Genomic DNA, 21,257 nt, shown 5'->3' with positions numbered 1-21,257 from the left:
TGGGGATATCGCACAATAAAACTGTTTTTAAGTTCTTCTAAATTTTAATTATAAGCTATGTCCGCCTCTATCAAAATAGGAGCTAGACCAACCAATCTTTCTTGGGTCATTGCTGTTCACAAATAATTTTTGATCAGTTTAAGCTTGAAAAAACTTTTTTCCACACTGGTTAAGCTAACAGGAATTGTTAGTGTAGCGATGGCGCCTACCAGAGTATGGCTGAATAAGCGCCCTTATTAAGCCGTGCCATAAGGCAGGCTGCCTCTATGCTATACCCTGTCGCCGGTACTGACAGGTTGTATTCTTCCTCCACCTACTTCTATAGACTGATGACTTCACATCAATTGCCTTAGTATCCCATAATGCAAAGCACATCTCCGTAAGGAGATGTATAATGCTATGCATTATGGGTAGAGCCAGACCCAGGGGTGATACCAAGATTAAAGCAATGAAGAAGTCATATTTCAATGGCAGTATGGGAAGTCATACTTTCGGATTTGTTTAGGTTAGGGGAGTGAAGTAATGTTTCACATGTTTCTTTGTATAGCCATTCCATTAGGAACTGACTTTTGTCTTGTTCCACTTAACTCTATGTCTGGTGTTGATGGCATGCCCTGCAATTCCAGACTGTTCGGGTTCAAGGTACTGGATGTACGACTGGTGCTCTTCTAACTGGACCTGAGCAGATCTTCCTGTTTGTCCGAAATATGATGATCCACACAAGCAGGGAATCTGGTAGACACCTGGATAGTTGAGATGTGGGAGCTTGTCCTTTGGCGACATTAGGAATGTGGAGATTTTTCTGAAGGGTCGAAAAGCCACACAGATATTTAGTGGTTTTAGCACCTTAGCTATGCGTTCACTAACCCCATGTACATAGGGAATAGGTATATGTGTAGGTTCTTCTGTACTTGGAGAGGATGCTGGAGCACGACTACTTAAAGCTCTTTTTATGAAGGACTTCTTATAGCCATTGGATATGAGGGAGGAATTAATATACTGTAATTCTTTTTGTAAAAGTTCTTCTGAAGAACAAAAGGAGTTGGCTCTATGAACTAGTGTTTATATAGTACCTGCCTTTTGGCTGGGATGGTGATGTGATTCAGCATGGATGTACTGGCCTGTATGAGTCTCTTTCCAATAGACTGAATTGTAGATAACCATCTGGTTGGCAAAGAATCAAGAGGTCTAGAAGCTAACTGCTTATTTACTTCTACTTCTAGAGTGAACTGGATCCTTGGATGAAGTGCATTAATTTTTGAGAGAAACTGTTGTAGTTCTTTTGAGGTGCCCTTCCATAATGCAAAAATATCGTCCACATATCTGAACCAAATGTTAAGTCTGGGTGTAATGTTGTCAAAGATACGCTGTTCGAAATGCTCCGTGAAGTAGTTGGCAATAGCAGGAGATATTGGATTACCCATTGCTGTCCCTTCCATTTGTTAGTATAACTGGTTTTTGAAGGAAAAATAACCGGACTTTATTACAAGTTCAGATAATTTGACAATGTATGGAAGAAATTCTTGGTGTAGTAATTCTATGCTGTCTGCCAACGGAACATTCGTAAATAGCGAAACAACATCTAGACTAATCATAATCACCGAATCGTCTAGATGCAGATCGGAAATTTTATTTCAAGAATTAATAGTAATTTATTTTAAGTATAAAAAGAATTACAGTATATTAATTCCTCCTTCATAAAAAGAGCTTTAAGTAGTCATGCTCCAGCATCCTCTTCAAGTACAGCAGAACCTACACATATACCTATTCCCTATGTAAACGGGGTTAGTGAACACATAGCTAAGGTGCTAAAACCACTAAATATCTGTGTGGCTTTTTGACCCTTCAGAAAAATCTCCACATTCCTAATGTCTCCAAAGGACAAGCTCCCACATCTCACCTATCCAGGTGTCTACCAGATTCTCTGCTCATGTGGATTATCATATTTTGGACAAACAGGAAGATCTGTTCAGGTCCAGTTAGAAGAACACCAGTCGTACATCCAGTACCTTGAACCTGAACAGTCTGGAATTGCAGAACATGCCATCAACACCAGACAGAGTTAAGTGGAACAAGACAAAAATCATTCACAAAAGTCAGTTCCTAATGGAATGGCTACACAAAGAAACATGTGAAACATTACTTCACTCCCCTAAATTAAACAGATCTGATGGTCTACGTCTTTCCCCCTTGTGGGAGATAGTACTTTATAAAGCAGCAAATCTTGCCTAACATATAATTGTATACACATATATATATTTATTTTAAAAAAAATAAATTAAATTATTATAATTGAATAATTAAATAATTATTATTTAATAATTAAATAACTAAATAATTAAATTTAAATTATTAAAAATAAATAAATAATAATCAAATAAATTTAGGAAATTTAACCTTAGCTACTTAGGTTGCGATTTTTGTGAATATAACAGTTATTGTTTAATTAGCCTTGTACCTGTACTGATGATGCCTGTGATACTCAGGTAAAAATTCTACGAATAAAGAATAATTTATGCGAGTTAATTCCGTTATTATAATAGTTAGTAATATGTCTACTCACAGTATTTCCTTACTGAAACTGTAATCTTCTTGAATGGCAATAAATTTCAAGTAGAGTGATGTGGCCAAATATCAGAATGGGAAACTGGACAATGAGACTTATTTCTGCGTATTATCCCACAGAAGGTTCTACTAAAGTAAAAGTGGAGGAATTTTTTGAGGCTTTAGAGAAAGCAACTGACACAATGAAATATTGGTATTTGTTGGAGATCTAAATAGCAAAGTAGGAAATGACTGTTAGACATACAAAAATATTTTGGGAAAATTTGGAGAGCAAAGCTAATAATAATGGCAAATACCTATTGGATTTCTGCTCAGGACATGGACTGGTTATTACTAACACAATGTTCCAACATAAAAATGTGCACAAATTCACATGAAGAGAAGAGGCAAGGAATAAGAAAAGTCTCATTGACTATGTTATTGTTGATAGTGATGTTTTCTCCCTGGTGCAGAACACCAAAGTGTACAGAGGATTTGAAATTGGAAGCAATCACTATTTAGTCTTGAGCAGGATAAAATTGAATTTCATATTGAAAAGAATAACATGTAAGAAAGTTTTAAAGCAAATAAAGTTGAGCACCTCTTAGATGTGAACTGAAGACTAAAATACATAAATATTATTCAAGACAAAATGACAGAGTTTGAGAACAGAAACCAAACCTTGGAAATTCAGTGGCAAATCCTGAAGAAAACATTGATTCAGTCAGAGAGGCATGTGATGAGGTTATTTGCAAGGATAGAAAAATCAGAACTCCATGATGGACACAGGAAATGAAAGATGGAGTGAATGAAAGAAGAAAGCATATGAAATGTTCATGGCAAATAAATCAGCTTGTGCTCTTAGAGAATACAGAGACAAATGTAAGAAAGCTAAACACTGTGTAAAACTAGCTAAACAAAAGTCATGGGAAGACTTTGTTAAGAACGTAAGAAAATAAATATCAACAAGGTAGCAGGATATCCTGGAGATTGTTGAAAAAACTCAGAAATGGAGGAAATGAAGGGATTAAAGATGATAAAGCTGACATCAAACTATAGAAAAAAGCTATCCTTGATGTATGGTGTAATTACTTCAAAAAATGCTAAATGAAACAATCAGTGACAGCCAGTGGTAAAAAAACACTGACAAGGCATGCAATCAGGAATACATATCCATACTTGAAGTAGAAAAAGCCATCAAAACCCTGACATTTGGAAAGGCAGCCAAAGTAGATGACATTCAATCAGAATGGCTCAAATATGAAGATATAAAAATATTACAGTGGCTGCACTGCATAATTCAGAGGGCCTGAACAGAGGGACGAACTCCAGATGATTGGAGTAGATCTCTCATAGTACCCATATATAAGAAGGAAAATAAAACTGTGAGAATTACAGCGATATTTCTATACTGAATGTTCTTGGTAAGATCTATGCAAGTATACTTGAGAAACAGTTGAGAAGGATTGTGGAAGTTTGATTAAAACAAGCTGGATTTAGGCCAAATAGAGGCTATCAGGATCAGTTTTTCACTTTACAAAAAATAGTTGAGAAAATGGGAATATAACAAAGATCTATATTTAAGTTTTGTAGATGTGGAAAAAACATAGGACAAGGTGCAAAGAGAGAAGCTATTCAAAATACTACAGTTGTATGGTGTCAATGTGTCATTATATCAAGCAATACTTATCTTTATCTGAGTTGTAAGTCAGCAGTTAGAATTGAAGGAAGTATAGGAAGGTGGTTTCATATTAAATTTGGTGTTAGACAAGGACGTACATTATCCCCACTGTTATTCATTATCTATATGGATCACATTATGAATTGATATTAAACCTGATATCAAAATTGGAAATGTTAATCTCAGCTCTTTACTTTATGTGGACAATGTTATACTTCTAAATAAATCCACTACAAGTCTGCAAGATTCCCTGACTACATTGAATAACTGTTGTAATAGATATGGTATGAAGGTGAGCATTAAAAAGACAGACAATGAAAATAGGCAAAAACATTGAAAATATCAACTGTATTGTGAATGGAGAACTTATAGAATAAGTAAAACATTTCAGCTACTTATGCACAATTTTTAGTGAAGATGGTGAATTAAGTATGGAAATAGACTACAGAATCAACAAAGCTGGTGTGGTTGGAAGTCAACTGACTAAATTTATATGAAATAAGAGAGAAATTAGTCAAAACACTAAATCAGCTGTATACAAGACAGTGTTCAAACCAATTTTAACTTATGGATCTAAGAGCTGGGTTAGAAGTAAAACACTTGACCAGAGACTAGAGACTGTAGATATGAGTCCTGAGAGATTAAGGGGCATGAATTGATGGCATCAATGGCAATATCATATTAAAAACGAAGATATTAGGAGAGAACTTAACATTGTTAGCATCCAGGGATGTGTTAGCAAAGCTAATCTCAGTTTGGCATAGTCACTTAAACAGAATGGGAGAGGAAAGATTAGCACAGCAAGTGTTTTCTGCCAACCTGGCAGACAAAACTTGCTTTGCTAATAGGTGGATTGATACAGTAAAAAGTGCCTTAGAAGACGGAAATATGAGACCTGATAATATTGGAGTCTTGACATTTAACAGACTGTTTTGGAGGAAAATTGTAGATAGGAAGTTAATAATGATGTGAATTTTTCATGTAGTACCATCATATCCTGTACATGCCACGAATTTCATGATGACGAAACAGATGAACACAACCACACGCGATGCTATGGGAGAAAAAGGGCAAACCATCATTGAAATTACCTCTAACCAATTTCAAAGTCCCACCGCACAACTAACATAAACAAAGATTTAAATAAAATTATAAATATGTACAATAACACAACAAAACGGCAGTAGAGGTGTCTTCATTACATGAAAGGCCGTTTGATTTAAAGAAACCATCCCATCTTACGTTGAATGCAGTCAACAATCGGTCTATTTTTAAAAAACAAATTCTTACAATTTAACAAGGCTCAAGTCAGAGAGCACACTTACCCAAAACAAGAAGTTAAAGAAAAATAATACGTATTTAACCCAGGAACTAATATATGTAAAATCCTCCCTTCTTCTTTGAAAACGTGCCATATCTCGTTAGCATATCAGATAACTTAATCATTCAAACCTCGAAGTTTTTTTTATGCAAGAAGTCTCTAAAAACAGTTTCGCGTTTCTCGAAGCTTAAGAAAGAATTTATATCCATAAAACTGTATAACTGTAGATATATACATACAGATAAATAGACGTACAGTATAGTATAGTATGTTTAAAAATTGAATAAAAAAACACCCGAAGAAAACCGCCAGTTGCTGTTCAACATTTACTTATGTAGCAAGAATGCCAAAACACAGAATGAATATCCCCCAATTGACAACAAACGTCCCATGATTCCCATAAAATTCAAAGAAAATAAATAACTGCAAATTGTTAAAAAAAAAAAAATGAAGTATAAATATCCGTTATCCAATCGCATTCGTTAATTCTGTGTAGGAGGAATAGATTCGGGTTTTGGATGTGTGAATTGAGTACGAAGGAAGAATGTATTCGTATAAGATGGACAGCCTACAGTTGAATGCATTTGGTATCTTGAGAAATTATTAATTGGTATGAGGTTGGTGTATATATACATATATATATAAATTAGCTAACGCCTTTTTATTCCCGTATATACAGGGAGAGGAGGGGAAATTGGCATTATTATTATTGAAAGGATTATGAAAAGAGGCACCTCAAGGGCTCATTTAGTGAGTACGGGCATGGCAAACCCGAGGTACCAGATGCTGGACCATGCCTTACTTCATGTAATATACATCTGTTATATTATTCTGTAGACTGGTCCCTCCCCTTCTTTCTTTGCTTCTTTCTCCTCTCCTTGCTCCTTCCCCCCCCCGATGCCATTAGAGTATTCGAGGGCTAGGGGTGAAACTTTCCTATCCTGCTAAGTTATTTCGTCTTATGCAGACACCGAAGGAGACAGGCTAGCCTCAATATGTGCTGGTCCCAAGGATTGATGGCGAGGATTGATGTCAGGAAGGACATCCGGTCGTAAAACTTCAATGCCAGGTCTAGCTATCGGATGAGTCAAAGAGAACATGATATAAGGGCTAGAGCGTACCCCTTAAGCGATGCGCAGCCACATCGCCCTACAGCTGCGAGAAGTGGACGAGGGCTACCGCATCAAGGGCGGGTGCGGTTAAAGAAGCCAGCCCAGCAGGTGGAGAGGATGTTTCGAGTGGGAACATTGAATGTTAGAAGCATGACAGGAAGGGGAAGAGAGGTGGCAGACATGATGAGGGAGTTGAACATTTTATGCGTGCAGGAGACAAGGTGGAAGGGGGGGAAAGCAAAGGAACTGGAAGATGGATATAAATTGTTCTAATCTGGAGCGAATAACGAGGGAAGAAATAGAGTAGGAATTGTGGTGTGTGGCAGAATGAAGGGCGAAGTACTGGAAGTGGGTACAAGGAACGACAGGATCATGCGAATAAAATTGGGTCTTGGAGAAGAGCGGGAGGTCGTATTACGTGTATATGCCCTGCAAGTTGGATGTACAGCACAGGAGAAAGATGAGTTCCGGAACGAGTTAGATGAAGAAATGAGGGAACTAGAAGAAAACGAGATTGTGATTGTCAGACAGGACTTGAACGGACACATAGGAAGACAGAATAGAGACTGTGAAAGGGTGCATGGTGGCCACGGAATGGGAAAGATGAACCAGGAAGGAGAGAGGGTTGTGGACTTTGCAGAAGCGTTTGATCTAGCAATTGTGAACGCGTTTTTTCTACAAGAGGAAAGAACATTTGATAACATTTAGGAGTGGTAAGTAACAACAGTTCACAAATTGACTACATTTTGACTAGAAGAAAACATCTTAAGGTTGTAACAAATTGTAAAGTAATTCCAACAGATCAAGTGGCACAACAACACCGACTGCTGTGCACTGACTTCAAAATAAGAATCGAAGAAAAGAACCTCAGGAAGCCATAGGATGAAGACAATTAAGTGGTTTTCGCTTAAAAGAAGAGAATGTAAGGAATCATTTTAGTGAGAGGTGTTAGAGAGGATTTCGGATGGACTGGAAAGTGCAGAAGATTGGTGGATACATTATTCAAAAGTAATCCTGAGCTGGGCAATCGAGGTGCTTGATGAGACATCTGGAAAGATTACAGAGCAGAAGAAGGGTTGTGGTAGAATAATAATGTAGAAGTGGCAGTGACAGCTAAGAGGAAGGCAAAGCAGAAGTGGGACGAGTCAAGAGTGGAAGAGGACAGAGAGGTGTACAGAGAGAGAAAGCAAGAAGCCAAGAGAATTGTGGCACAGGCGAAGGCCATTGCATGTCGAGATATGTCTGATCAATGAGAAACAAAGGAAGACAGAGAAAAATTTACCAACTAGCGAAAAGTAGAAATAAAGCAGCAAAGGACATCTTACATGTGAGGCAGATCAAAGACACTGAAGGAAGAGTATTATGGAGGGATGTGGACATAAGAAACAGATGGAGAATGTACTTTGAGGGACTTTTGTATGAGGAAAATGCAAAGACTCACAGAGAAGATAGGCAGCCTTCTGAGCGGATGGTACAGAACGTTAGTATAGTGGAAGTGATGGAGGCCATGAAGAGGATGAGGAATGGAAAATCGGTAGGCCCCGACAGGATTCCAGTGGAGGCATGGTAAGCACTGGGGGAAGAGGGAATTGACCTGCTGTGGGACCTGTTCATGAAAGTTTGCCAACAGGAAAATATACCCGAGGAATGGAGGGGGAGTACTCTTGTTTCCATCTACAAGGGTAAAGGGGATGCACAAGACTATAAAAACTACAGAGGAATAAAGTTGATGTCCCACACAATGAAAATCCTAGAAAGGGGTTCTTGATAGAAGATTGAGGAAGAAGGTAGAGATTGCAAAGGAACAATTTGGCTTCATGCCTGGTAGATCAACTACAGATGCTAACTTTGGGTTACAGCAGATGATGGAAAAGTTTCGAGAGAAACAACGGGAGCTACATCTGGTATTTATTGATCTGGAGAAAGTATATGATAGAGTGCCAAGGCAAGACATCTGGAGGTATCTGAAGGAGAAGAAGGTTCCGGAGAAATATGTCAGGTTGGTGCAGGAGATGTACAGAAATGTGAAGACAAGTGTTCGGACCTGTCTGGGACAGACAGAAAGTTATCAAGTAACAGTTGGCTTGTATCAAGGATCAGCATTAAGTCCATTTCTGTTTAATATTGTGATAGAGATGGTGACGAAGGAGGTGCGAGAAGATGCTCCTTGGACAATGTTGTATGTATATGACATCTATCTGTGTGCAGATTCAAGAGAAGAAATGGGAACTAAATTGGAAAGATGGTGAAAATTCTGGAAGAGAGAGGTATGAGACTGAGCAGAAGTAAGACAGAGTATATGTGTTGCACCGTGGGCGGCGGCCAGGAGACGGATTTGGAGCTGGAAGGAAATGTCATCAGGAAGGTGATGGACTTTAGATACTTACGTTCAACAGTGGAAGAGGATGGAGGAGCTGAGAAGGAAGTGGGATACAGGATACATGCGGGTTGGAGGAACTCGAGGGAGATGGCTGGATTGTTATGTGATAAGAGTGTGCTGATCAATCTGAAAAGTAAAATCTATCGGACAGTAGCGAGGCCAACTATGACGTATGCTATGGAAACTGTGGCCCTTAGGAAAAATAGCATCAGCGGGCTGGAGGTACCAGGGATGAGAATGCTTAGGTGGATGTGCGGTGTGACCAAAAAGAATCGTCTGAGAAATGACTATGTGAGTGGAACAGTGAAAGTTACGAAATTAGGAGCGAAGATACAGGAGGCAAGTTTGAGATGTTTTGGTCATGTGATGAGGAGGGAGGACGAATATGTGGGAAGAAAGGTCATGCAGATGGATGTGCAAGGAAGGAAGAAGCGTGGGCGGCCAAAGAAGAGATGGCGGGAGCTGGTAGAAGAGGATGTGGTGACAGCCCAAGACAGGAGGATGTGGAGGAGTCTTATCATCAACAGTGACCTCACTTATGTGAGAGAAGCTGCAGAAGAAGAAAAAGAAGAAGATTATGAAATGAGGAAAACTTTGTGTTCAGCCGGCTAGGGCTTATCAAAAATGCGCAATGGAGTCTGCATAAGTAAGGCGCTGGATAAGAAAATGGCCTACTTTTAGATGTTACCCCAGGAGATGATTTACAATTAAATTAATAACTAATCATGCTCTAACTTGTAGAAATTTGTTATCATTATTATTATTATTATTAACAGTATATGTATTTCTTCAACATGTTTTCTGCCTGTGTGGCTGAGCGCATCTTCAAGGGCTTATTTAACATACAAAAATAAACTTTTCCCAACAGCCATTATTTCTATAAAGTAGAGATGAGTAGGATGCAGTGGGGTCTTGTACATAAGCATTGGGGTGTTTTGACACTATACCCCTAGAAAAAAACGAAAAAATGAAAATTTGTTTGTGTTTATAAAAAATAAAAATAATACTTACAGTACTATATAAATGCAATACAACATGTTAAAGGTTACAGCTTATGTTTCGACATTGATTGAATAGTTAATAATTGGAATTGTTAAATTAATGCTTTAGATTACGAAACAAATGCACTGCGATCTGACGCAGTGTCGGAATTATCACGTTCGGTCAGTTGCGGCTAGACTCGCAGATATTCTTTTGCACTTGCCACTGCACATAAGTGAATCCGACACTACTCATTCAGCAGTGTCGCTACAGATAGATTGTATTCTTGTGCTCGTTATTTCTGTGAGATATGAAATTTTATTCTTCGTGTGTGTATTCTTAGTGAGGGTGAAATATTTTTGGTAAATGTTATTTTATTCTGTTAAAATAATATATAATTATTTATTTATTATAGAGACAAGACTGAATTATGATGAGTGTCACTGTTGAAAATAAGAAAATAATTATATTTTCTCAATTATCGTTACAAGAAACAAGTGCACTACGATCTAACGTGTCGCACAGATAAATTGTATGCTTGCGCGCGTTATATCTGTGTACGAAACATTTATTATTGGTGTGTGTTCGTGGTGATGGTGAAATATTTTCAATAAAGCAATTTTTTTAATATGTAAATTTACTGAAATTGGTTACTGATTAGGGGAAAAAAAATGAATTATTTTTCTCAGAACCGGTGCTAGAGTCTTTGCCGCCAGCATGCAATTTCTATTTAAGCGCCCCTGTAACGATTCGAGCGTGTGTGGTTCTTTTACGATAATACACATTTAAATTATTTGAAATTTCTTAAATAAATTTTGAACAGCCTGTGTAGCTCAGCGGATGTGGCGTTTGCATACCGCCGCGCTTGGCCGCACGAAGGAAGACTTGGTTTCGAGTCTAGTCGGCGACTAGAGGAAATTTTTCTAAGCCTTTTTTCGACCGGTTCCCGAGTTAGTCGATCTCTGGCACGGGCAAGCAGGTTTTTCCTCCCGGAAACTCGGGTTTTTCGTCCTGTAAACTCAAGAAAATCGACCGTAGAACCCACATTATTTCAGACATTAAAAATATATTGTGATAGGGTTAGGGACCACGAGATGGCGGCACATTTGAGCCGTCTCTCTTCACTGCGTACCGCTTAATTAGTGATAGCTTTGGGCCATCTGTCTACCAGTGGAGATTGAACTGCCCACTCAGTCTCCAAAAGTTAGATAGGGCTAAATGGCCCCGCCTACTCCTGTATACGGGAATAAAAAGGCGTTAGCTGATTTTTTTTTTTGATAAATAAATGTTGACACAAAAGCCACACGTTGGTTCGCTAAATATAACGAACAGGGTGGGGTGGGGGGGGGTTGACTAGGCAGGATAATCGTTAAAAACCCGAATATTCAAAAAATTCTCAAACGTTAAAGCAAATTTGATAAAGCCACTTCACTTTAATCGTTGAATATAATGATACCGGGATTATAGCCTTCTCAGAGACCCGAATCGCTAACAAAATTAAAATGAATTTCAATTAAAGTTAAAATTTATTTGAACTAAAGTGTAAAAAATTCTTGCATTTTACAAGTTACTAAATTTTTAGTAACAAGTAAAAAATTTTTAATAATTTTTTAAGTGGAGCTATCTTATAGGAGAATAAAAGAAATTCAAGATAGATGGGAAAATAAGAAAAGAATTCAGAAATAATTAGAATATTTAATATAAGTATTCAAAAAAAGAACATCAAAAAATAACAGAAAATAAATTAAATTACATATATATACTTGAAATTTTATTTATTAAAATTTTAGGGTTTTTGATTTCATATTTACAAAATTAGAAATAATGGTCTTAACGTCTAATTCCGCACATATATCATTTTTAATAGCTATTAACGCCAAAATAACAAGCCTTTTTTGTGACATACTTATTCTTAAGTAAATTTTGATCAATTTCAACTTGGAAAAGGAACGCTCACTGCTCGCTACACTAACAGGGAAGGTTAATAGTATTCTTAAAGGAATTGAAAAGTTAGGGAAAGATAAAATATTGGACACAATAAAATTAAGAATGTCGAAAGGGTTTTGAATATTTAAATTATCCTTCCGAAAAATATCCTGGAAAGCACATAACTCGTCATATAGTTCTATTGCATTTAGGTCGTTATTGTCGCCGTCCTTCAAGAGAATCTCTAAATCGTCACAATTTTTTTGTAAATCTCTGTTATTAATTTGTAGTAAACTATACAATAAATTGAAATTATCATAATATGTTTTTAGTTGTTCAAAACGTTCTATTAACGAAAACATTTCAACGTCTAGACGTGTATAAAATACATTCACTCTAAATTTTTGTTCTTGTGACATGATGCTCGTTGTCATATTGTCGTGTCTTCTTTCGTCGTCGAACTTCCGCACCAGTTTTAAATTCTTGTTCTCCATCCACCTATTCAATCAATTGTTTTGCCGTTTTTAGAACTTCTTTAAAATTTGTATCTGATCGATACTCTTGTAAAAATATTTTTAAGTTTTCGATAGATTCTAGAACAAGTGTAATGTTCATATTGTTGTCTTGAAGCATTTTACTCACAGGGTTTATTCTGTTAAGTAAATCATGAAGTTATAAGAGGGAAATAAATTTGTAGTCCTTTATTTTAGAACATATTGTTTGTGCTTCATGCTGAGTTTCTTTATTAAAGTTTTCATTATTTAAAATTTCACAAAGTGCATCGTAAATTTCTCCTAACTGATATCGTAGAGGGCGGATTGCATTAATTTTACTTTCCCATCGCGTTTCTGATGGCTATTTCAATGTTAATATTTACGAACTTTAAAAGGATTGCCCAACGTTTGTAAGAGAATGAAAAGAAATTGTATATTTCGTATATTTCTTGAATAATTGCAAAGAAACTAATTGTATCTGCATTCACTTTGGCTGCATCGTTAATGATTAAATTTGGAGTATGAGCAGCACTTGGCATAAAAAGCTCGAGGATTTTTGTTCAAAAGCAATTTTGGGGCCCATATTTTTCCCTTTCATATTTCACCCATTGTCATACCCTTGACCTCGCATGTCTTCAATGGGAATGTTCCATTTATTCCAGTTCTTCCATTATTGTTGCACATAAACCACGTCCTGTGGAATCTGATATAGCTGCAAAACCTAAAAAGTTTTCCCTGATCTTGACCATTCCATTGTCACAGGAAACAAAGCGAATAATAATGTCATTTGTTCTGTTTTACTTGCATCAGGTGTGCAGTCTAAAATTATGGAATAACATTTAGATTTTCGAATTGATAATAAAATTGTATCCCTGATTGCGTTACTTAAAGTTTCCAATATTCGATTTTGACTGTCTTTACTCAAATAGCATACTCTATTGTTTTGTTGTAGGGCTCTTTCAACATAATTTTCCATAGCGGGATCAAACTTCTCAAACAGATCGACTAATTTTAAAAACTTGCCGTTATTCCTTTCATATAATTTATCAGATGATCTGCGAAAAGCTACATTTTGACTACCAAGGAATTTTATAATTTCTAAAACACTCGTCCAATGTTTCTTTTCCATTTCTTACATGCTTTGAGTCTGGAAATAAACAGTAGTTTTGTTTTTTAAATTTTTATCAAGTTTCTTTTATTTTAAGAAATTTTTCATCTGAGATAAACTAGTCTCATGTCTGTGCAAAGCGGTACTTACATTTCTCCAATCGCTATAACCTTCTACAAGACTATTTGATTCAGTAGGTGCAAAAAGTTTGAAAAAACAGAATTTAAAGTTTTGGAATAAATGAGCCACGTTCTTGGCACGAGCTCCCCGTTTTCCATTTTTCTATTATAATACGTGTCGCCAAATTTACGACCATATGTATCTCTGGGATATATTATATTTTTCTATTGAACAAGCCCCATTTCAATTAAAACAACTCCTAATATTTCATCAATATTTCCCCATTCACTTGGATCTTCTAAATTTAAAGAGACTAACAATGTGTTAGTTTCAATGTCAACTACAACTAAATCTTCTAACTGCTTTTTTCTTAAATCATACGTCTTGTTCAATAGTTACAATAGTACTTTCATTCAAACTGGATGATGTGCACTGTTCTTCAACTCTGATTTCTAATGTATCGAGTTGGTTACAATATTCATCAAATTTTTTAATATTTTATCAGATTTATTAAGAGCCCCAGTTTGTTTCTTAATATCTGTTTCTTTCGCAGCATGACGCTTACGATCTTGTGAACCGGATAACTTTTTTTTTTAATTTTTGATTCCATTTCTATTTTATACCCATAAGAAATTATTACATAACCCGACACACAGACGAAATGATAGTCCGCACTGCGGTACTGTCAGTAGGCTACTGAGATGCGTACCATACGACTGGTTAACTTGCAACAAATGTTTTGTATGAAAATTCGTTTCTGTGCATAAAAACAGTTCACCGTTTCACTTTCACTTTTGATAGACTGCAGTAGACACAACAAACTGCATGCAAGCATTTAGCCTGCTCTCGCTGTAAAATTGTAAACAGCCGTCTGATCAGAGAGGCGGCAATATACAAATTTTTTAATTTTTATTCGGTGTATCCGGCCTTATTTATTTTAATATTGATCATTCTAAGAATTTTTTGTTTTTACGATAAAAATTTTGTTTCTTAAAAATGAACTTATGAACCTTACCCCGGCGGCGGTGCCAGCAGCATTTCCGCTTCCGTCGGCCCTCATTTTTCTTATTTTATATATGCAGCTCTTCCACTTAAAGTTTTCACCAATCCCCACTGGTTGGATAAAGTATGTTATGTACAGTCTCTATATGATTGTGGAAACTATGAATGTGACTGCTTGCATCACAGAGGTCATCAATGTTACACATATTAATTAATTAATTCCAATTGTCGTCGGGATCAGTCCTTGGTTTCTATTTACAGAGCCTTTGTGCGAATGACATCAGAAGATTCCTTGAACACTCTGTCGAAGTAATTATTTTCTAAGGAAATAATTACTTCAAGGACTGTGTAGCTCAGTGGAAGTGGCGTGAATTCTGACCAGAGCAGACGTGTTTTTGTGTGCTCCTTAGTGTTCGAGCATAAGAGGATTAGTGCTGCTAAGCCTTACCAGTGCGGGCACGCTGCCCTTAACGTACCGTCTGCTTTCATACAGCATGTCGTCGATCGCGGAAAAATCTTCACTTGCTAATACAAGCTCACCTATTAAGGCTACTAGCTTTCAACAACTACCAGAAGGAAATGTTTCATCTGGCAATACCTCTTCAAGTACCAAGGCTACTGGGTCTCTGAAGGATACATCCCCAGTCTCTACAGTAACAAATCTACATAACACAATGGAACAGGCAACAGCGACCGTCTTTCAGTCACCTGCTACCAGTACAACGAAGGATTTCAATTCAGATGTTCTCTCATCGTTGAATCTCCCAGATGAACTAGATTGGAGCAAGGCCTGCATCCTAAAGTGTGATCCTTCTGGTGCCCCATATACAGAACTGGATATCATCGAAAGTTTGAAAGGCAAGATAAGAGGTTCCGATGTGTGGCACCTTGGCTCCTTAAAGTTCAGTTATGTTTTCATAATTTCATTTAAACATGTTTCTTTGAAAGAAAAATTTGCTAAATTAAAATCGCTTAATGTTAATAACCATACATGTGAAATTATCCCCATTGTGAGATCTAGAAAATTAGATATTTTAATTCATTGGTTGCCCCCCAAATATCTAATAGATTAGTTGGCATGCACTTTGAATCATTTGGTAAACTAGAATGTATTGAAAATGTATCCAATATAAAAGATAAAGAATGGGCGCATGTATTATCCAACAAAAAAAGATTGACTATTACATTGAATGACGATGCCAGAATAGAAAATATCCCATACATTATAAAAGTTTCTAAAATGCCAGGCTTAGTAATCATTCCAGGAAGACCTCCTGTATGCTTCAGATGCAAGCAGGTAGGTCATCTAAGAAGAGAATGTACAGCATCTAAATGTGAGCGATGCAAGAGAATCGGACACGATATTAAACAATGTCCAGGGCAGACATATGCCTCCATGTTGGCAGCGCGCCCTTCGGGCAGTCAACCGAACACATGCGATGAGCTTGAAAAAGCAGAAGACTTCCAGGAAATAACCTCAAGTATTGAATATGAGGCAGAGAATCGGGTCAATGAGAGCAGCACCCCAGGGCTTAACACCCATGGGCACGAGGAATGTAATGAGAATAACTCTCCGCTAAAGGCAAAGGAAGGGATTATCCGGGGGGGGGGGGAGGAGACTAACAGCCAAAGGTCAGTTTCAAATTCAGAAAAAGTAACAAAACCTGAAACTACAGAGAAAAAAAAATCACTCCGAATAACACAAATGAAGAATTAAATAATAATTGCCCGGTTGAAGATGAAGAACTTCCAAACAGTGAAATAATTCAAACCATCTCGGTAACACAAATTACAGAAAAAAGTAAAACGGATTTAGAAAACGAAGTAGAGAAATCAGAATGGAATACTAAACAGACCCCAGTAAAGAGAGCAAAAATGACTTTTACACCTAACATCACCAAAAGCCGGAAGTCAAAACCCAAAGAAAAAAAAAAATAGCTAAGTGTCCGGAAAGAAAAGGCTCTAGAAAACTTTTAACTTTCTAACTATGACTCACAATCTAAAAATCATCACACTAAATGTAAACGGGCTAAATAATAAAACATCGATTCAACTAACAGTTAATTTAATCTTTCAACACAGACCCGATATACTTATGATACAAGACACTAGACTACACAACAACACTGACCCATCAAACAGCTTCAAATACAAGTTACAAACAATGTATCATATCGTTGCCGAAGAGGCTCAGACCAATGGAATAGGTGGAGTTACTACACTAATAAAAAAATCGGATAACCTCCAAATATTATCCCATAATGTCGTAATCAGGCATAGAGTTCTGGAGGTCGAGCTCCTTTGGCAGAAAAAAATACACAACATAATTAACATATATGGACCAGCCACACATAATCATAAGACAACCTTCTGGGAGGAAGTGCGACACTATATTCAACAAAAAAATAACCCAATAATAGCAGGATGATATGAACTTTACAGAACAACCAAAAAAGGATCAAGAACACCCAAACTTAATTCCGCAGAAAAATTTCACAAGAGTTTTCACCCACTGTGGCCTAACAGATGCCTTCAGAATCTTGCATCCCCAAAAGAAAGAATTCACATATTTTGCACCCGGAAACGCCTCTAGAATAGACCGCATATACATCCAAACATTCAGAAATATAAAGATCAAAACTGTACAACACACACCTGTCATGTTCAGCGATCACCATATGGTGATGGCTGAACTACAATATCAACAAACAGAAACAGCTGATAAGTTTACAAACAGAAATTTCCCCCTATGGAAATTTAATAAACACCTTAAAGATGACGATGAATTCAACAATAACATAGAGAAAATAGTTGAGGAAATAGAATCCATAGAAAATTCTATAACAGCCTGGGAGAAATTTAAACACATGACAAAACAAACAGCAATCAAAATTAGTAGAATAAAAAAGCAGCAACAAAGGAACAAACAGAACGCTGACACGAAGAAATTATCAAAATTGTATCACCACCATGACAGAAATAATGAAAACATCAGAACAGAAATAAAAGAAATTAAAAACCGCATAACAGCGAAACAGTTTCAGGAAATAGAAGGAGCGTGGCTATGTGCTGGTCTCAAAATAATTGAAAATGATGAAGGGAAGACCTCGACAGCATGGCTGTTTGAGAAACAACGGAACGCAAAACAGAGAATAAAAACCATAACATACGAAGGCCAAACCCTAAATAATGACTGCGAAATAATTCGTGGTGTTCAAAAATACTTTTCTTCACTATTTCAAGAAAAACCCAGCAGTCAGGAAGAAAGAGAATAATTCCTTTCACTCCTCCCCAAAATAACCCAACAGGAGGCTAAGGAGATCGACGCACCAATCACCGTAGCAGAATGCCTCTTATAGTGAAACAGCTCCCGGATAACAAATCACCAGGTGAAGACGGACTAACAGGCGAATTCTATAAAGAATACTTCCCAAAATTTGAACATATTTTTATTAAAATGATCAACACGATGATTACAACACAGACAACGCCAGCAAAATTCAACACAGGACACATTGTACTACTACCAAAGGTTGGGGATCAACAGAAGTTACAAGACATAAAAAACTGGAGAGGCATAACCCTACTGAATACTGATTACAAAATAATATCTAAAATACTTACAAACCGAATACAAAAGCACCTCCATAAACTTATCTCACCAGCACAATCATGTGCAGTGAAAAGAAAAAATATTCTTGACACAATAATGCACCTCCAATGCATTTGCGATTATTACAGCCTCACAGAAAATCCATGTATTGTAATGGGTCTAGATATTCAAAAGGCATTTGACACAGTTAGCCACCAATACCTGTTTGAAACACTAGACCGAATAGGAGTTGGAGTAAACTGGAAAGAAACGATTAAGCTTTTGTACAGAAACGCGGAAAGTAGGCTGATCATTAATAAAAATCTCTCAGCCTCTTTCCCAATAAAATGTTCCATCCGGCAAGGAGACCCACTATCCATGGCTCTATTTGTTCTAGCCCTAGAACCACTCATTATAGCCATTAACACAAACAACAATATCAAAGGAACACATATACACGGAGAAAGTGACGCCAAAATTTTGGCATATGCTGATGACGTCACTTTAACACTAGGAACACAAAAATCCTTGGACACAACACTCAAAATACTTCAGCAAAGCCTCAGCATGTGAATCTGGCAAAATCCCACTGCAAAATAATTGGCAAGTGGGAAAACCAACCAAAGATTCCTTCAGGAATACAGGTGAATAATTACATACCAGTTCTGGGCATCAACATCGGAAGCTCAGAATCACACGAAGAACAGTGGAAAGAACTCCATGACGGCACAAAGAAGAAAATTAATGCAATGCGCCCTAGACAGCTGTCCGTCAGAGGAAGGGCCCGGGTTTGCAACATCTCTACCTAACATCTCGCCTGTAGTACAAGATACACAACACCCCGTATCACGGAAGGTGGGCCGAAAAAATACACAGGCTATGCGCTGTATACATACATCTGGGGCTCTCAGTATGAACCCATGCGCAGATCAACACTCTTCCATGAAGTTGAAGCTGGAGGTTTTGCATTGCTAAACATCCATCTGAAAACTCTCATCGGCAGGGCAATAACAGCATCCCGAGCACACACAAAAACCTATCATGCCTATGCGGCAACATTCTTACAAAAGTGTTTGTCGCATAGGTTTATAAGCTCACTTCCAGATATAAAAAAACCAAGCCCGAGAATGTTCAAAGAAATAGCCGAAGGGTACACATATATAATGAAACACTCAGATACCGAAACCTTACTGACAATTAAACCAAGAAAACTATATAAAACATTAAGTCAAGTGACATTCCCACCTCCCCAACACAGGGAAATAAGAAAAGGAGAAATTAGGCTAAGTCCAGTGCTTAGCAAAGTTTTCCGACTTCCAATATCACCAAAATACAAAACATTCTTCTATAAAGTACACCATGCCTGTCTCCCCACAAAAATGTGGTGTGTAGCAAAAAAAAAAATCCCACTACAAGGCCCAGCGAAGTGTCATTTCTGTCCCGACCCAGAAACAATATATCATATTATGATGTTCTGTAGCAAAACGTCCACAGTATGGAACACCATACAGAAATTCCTACATAAGACACAACCATTCTCTGCAAACACATTATTTTGGTTGGAACACCAAAAAATGAAAAAAAACAGAACTAATAATCATAATAATAACAATGTATGCAATATGGTCCCACAGATGTGACAAAATACACGGAAGAGACACCAGACCAGACATACTAGCAAAAATTAACAATTATTTAAAGGAAATTATCATAAACACTGCACAAACCAAAAGCATAACAACACAGCAATGGAGGAAACTCGGCCTAATTGAAGATAGAGAAGAAGAAGGAAAAATAAAACTTATACCGATAATGGAACCCCCGTAGTTAGTGGTAGACAATAATGATAACCCACTATCTGAACAAAAAGCATAATCCCAGACAAAGGTGCTGTTAACGTAGGCTCATTCGCCACAACGAGAGGAATAATGACAACAAGATATCAAATCTAATAAAAAAAAATAAAATTAAAATAAAAAAATTTAAAAAAAAGTATACATGTATATAAAATAATTAAACGTAGGCTCATTCGCCACAACGAGAGGAATAATGACAACAAGATATCAAATCTAATAGAAAAAAATAAAATAAAAATAAAAAAAGTAAAAAAAAAAGTATATATGTATATAAAATAATTAAAATAAATAAATAAGTAAAAGTTTAAAAAAATAATAAAAATATTAATAATAATATATAGGTACGCCTATATATAAGGGATAAGAATGTTATATATATATATATATGTATATCTAATTGTGTAAGAAAAAAAAAAAGAAAAGTAAATAGCAAATTACTCCTTAAGATAAGTCAATACTACTCTAGTAATAAATATGTAGATTAAGATATACTACCAGACATATGTATATGTTCTTGTATATACAGACACAAGGACGGTAGAAATGTCAATTGTAAGAAATGCAGATAACATAAGTTCATAACATGATAATAACCCAAAATGTTAATAGGATATATTATCCATTTATAGACCTGTAACTAATTCTGCAATTCAGAAAACTTTGTATATAAGAAACTACAGATTTACCTCTTAAGTTAAGCAAACAATATAATGTTAAAGCAAGATGGAATTCTTTTTTGTAAAAATAAGAGTGCCTACAAAAAAATAAAATCTGCATGAGATATAGAGATACTACCAAAATATATACATATATAAATGTAAATAAAAACATAAGCAATGTATGTATTTTAAGAATAAGATGTGCATTTAAATTAAGTTAATAAAATAGTCATCCAAAATATGTGAACAAAGATATAAAATGAAGATATATGTAAAACGAATTGTACATATGGAAAATGTCAATGCTAACATATATATGTATGTATATGTATATGTGTGTGTGTGTGGGTGTGGGTGTGGGTGGGTGTATATGTATATATGTATGTATATGTGTGTGTGTGTATATATGTATATATGTATGTATATGTGTGTGTGTGTATATATGTATATGTATGTATATATGTATATGTATATGTATGTA

At 36.4% G+C, this 21,257-nt stretch overlaps 1 protein-coding gene across 2 annotated transcripts in view; it reads right to left on the bottom strand.

Annotated features, from left to right (window-relative positions):
- The window catches only part of LOC150106340 (tetraspanin-14-like), a 136,523-nt gene extending 130,614 nt beyond the window's left edge, over nt 1-5,909 (bottom strand). The window contains exons 1-2 of one of the 2 annotated variants that reach the window (XM_090392378.1): nt 5,551-5,655; nt 2,564-2,694 (exon numbers count right to left, since the gene is read on the bottom strand). Coding sequence is in view for 1 of the 2 variants with exons in the window: in XM_090392377.1 (XP_090248503.1) it covers nt 5,551-5,640 (90 nt within the window). In the remaining variant the exon portion in view is untranslated. Of the gene's footprint in view, nt 1-2,563; nt 2,695-5,550 lie in introns of both variants that reach the window. The other variant, XM_090392377.1, reaches the window with a different exon arrangement.
- Between the last annotated feature and the right edge of the window lie 15,348 nt (nt 5,910-21,257).

Source organism: Typopeltis vanoorti, chromosome 5, assembly GCF_054136105.1.
Source record: "Typopeltis vanoorti isolate ZY-2024b chromosome 5, IOZ_Tvanoo_1.0, whole genome shotgun sequence".
Taxonomy (NCBI): domain Eukaryota; kingdom Metazoa; phylum Arthropoda; class Arachnida; order Uropygi; family Thelyphonidae; genus Typopeltis; species Typopeltis vanoorti.
Note: the sequence above shows the minus strand (reverse complement) of the source record. Positions and strands in the feature narration are given on the sequence as shown.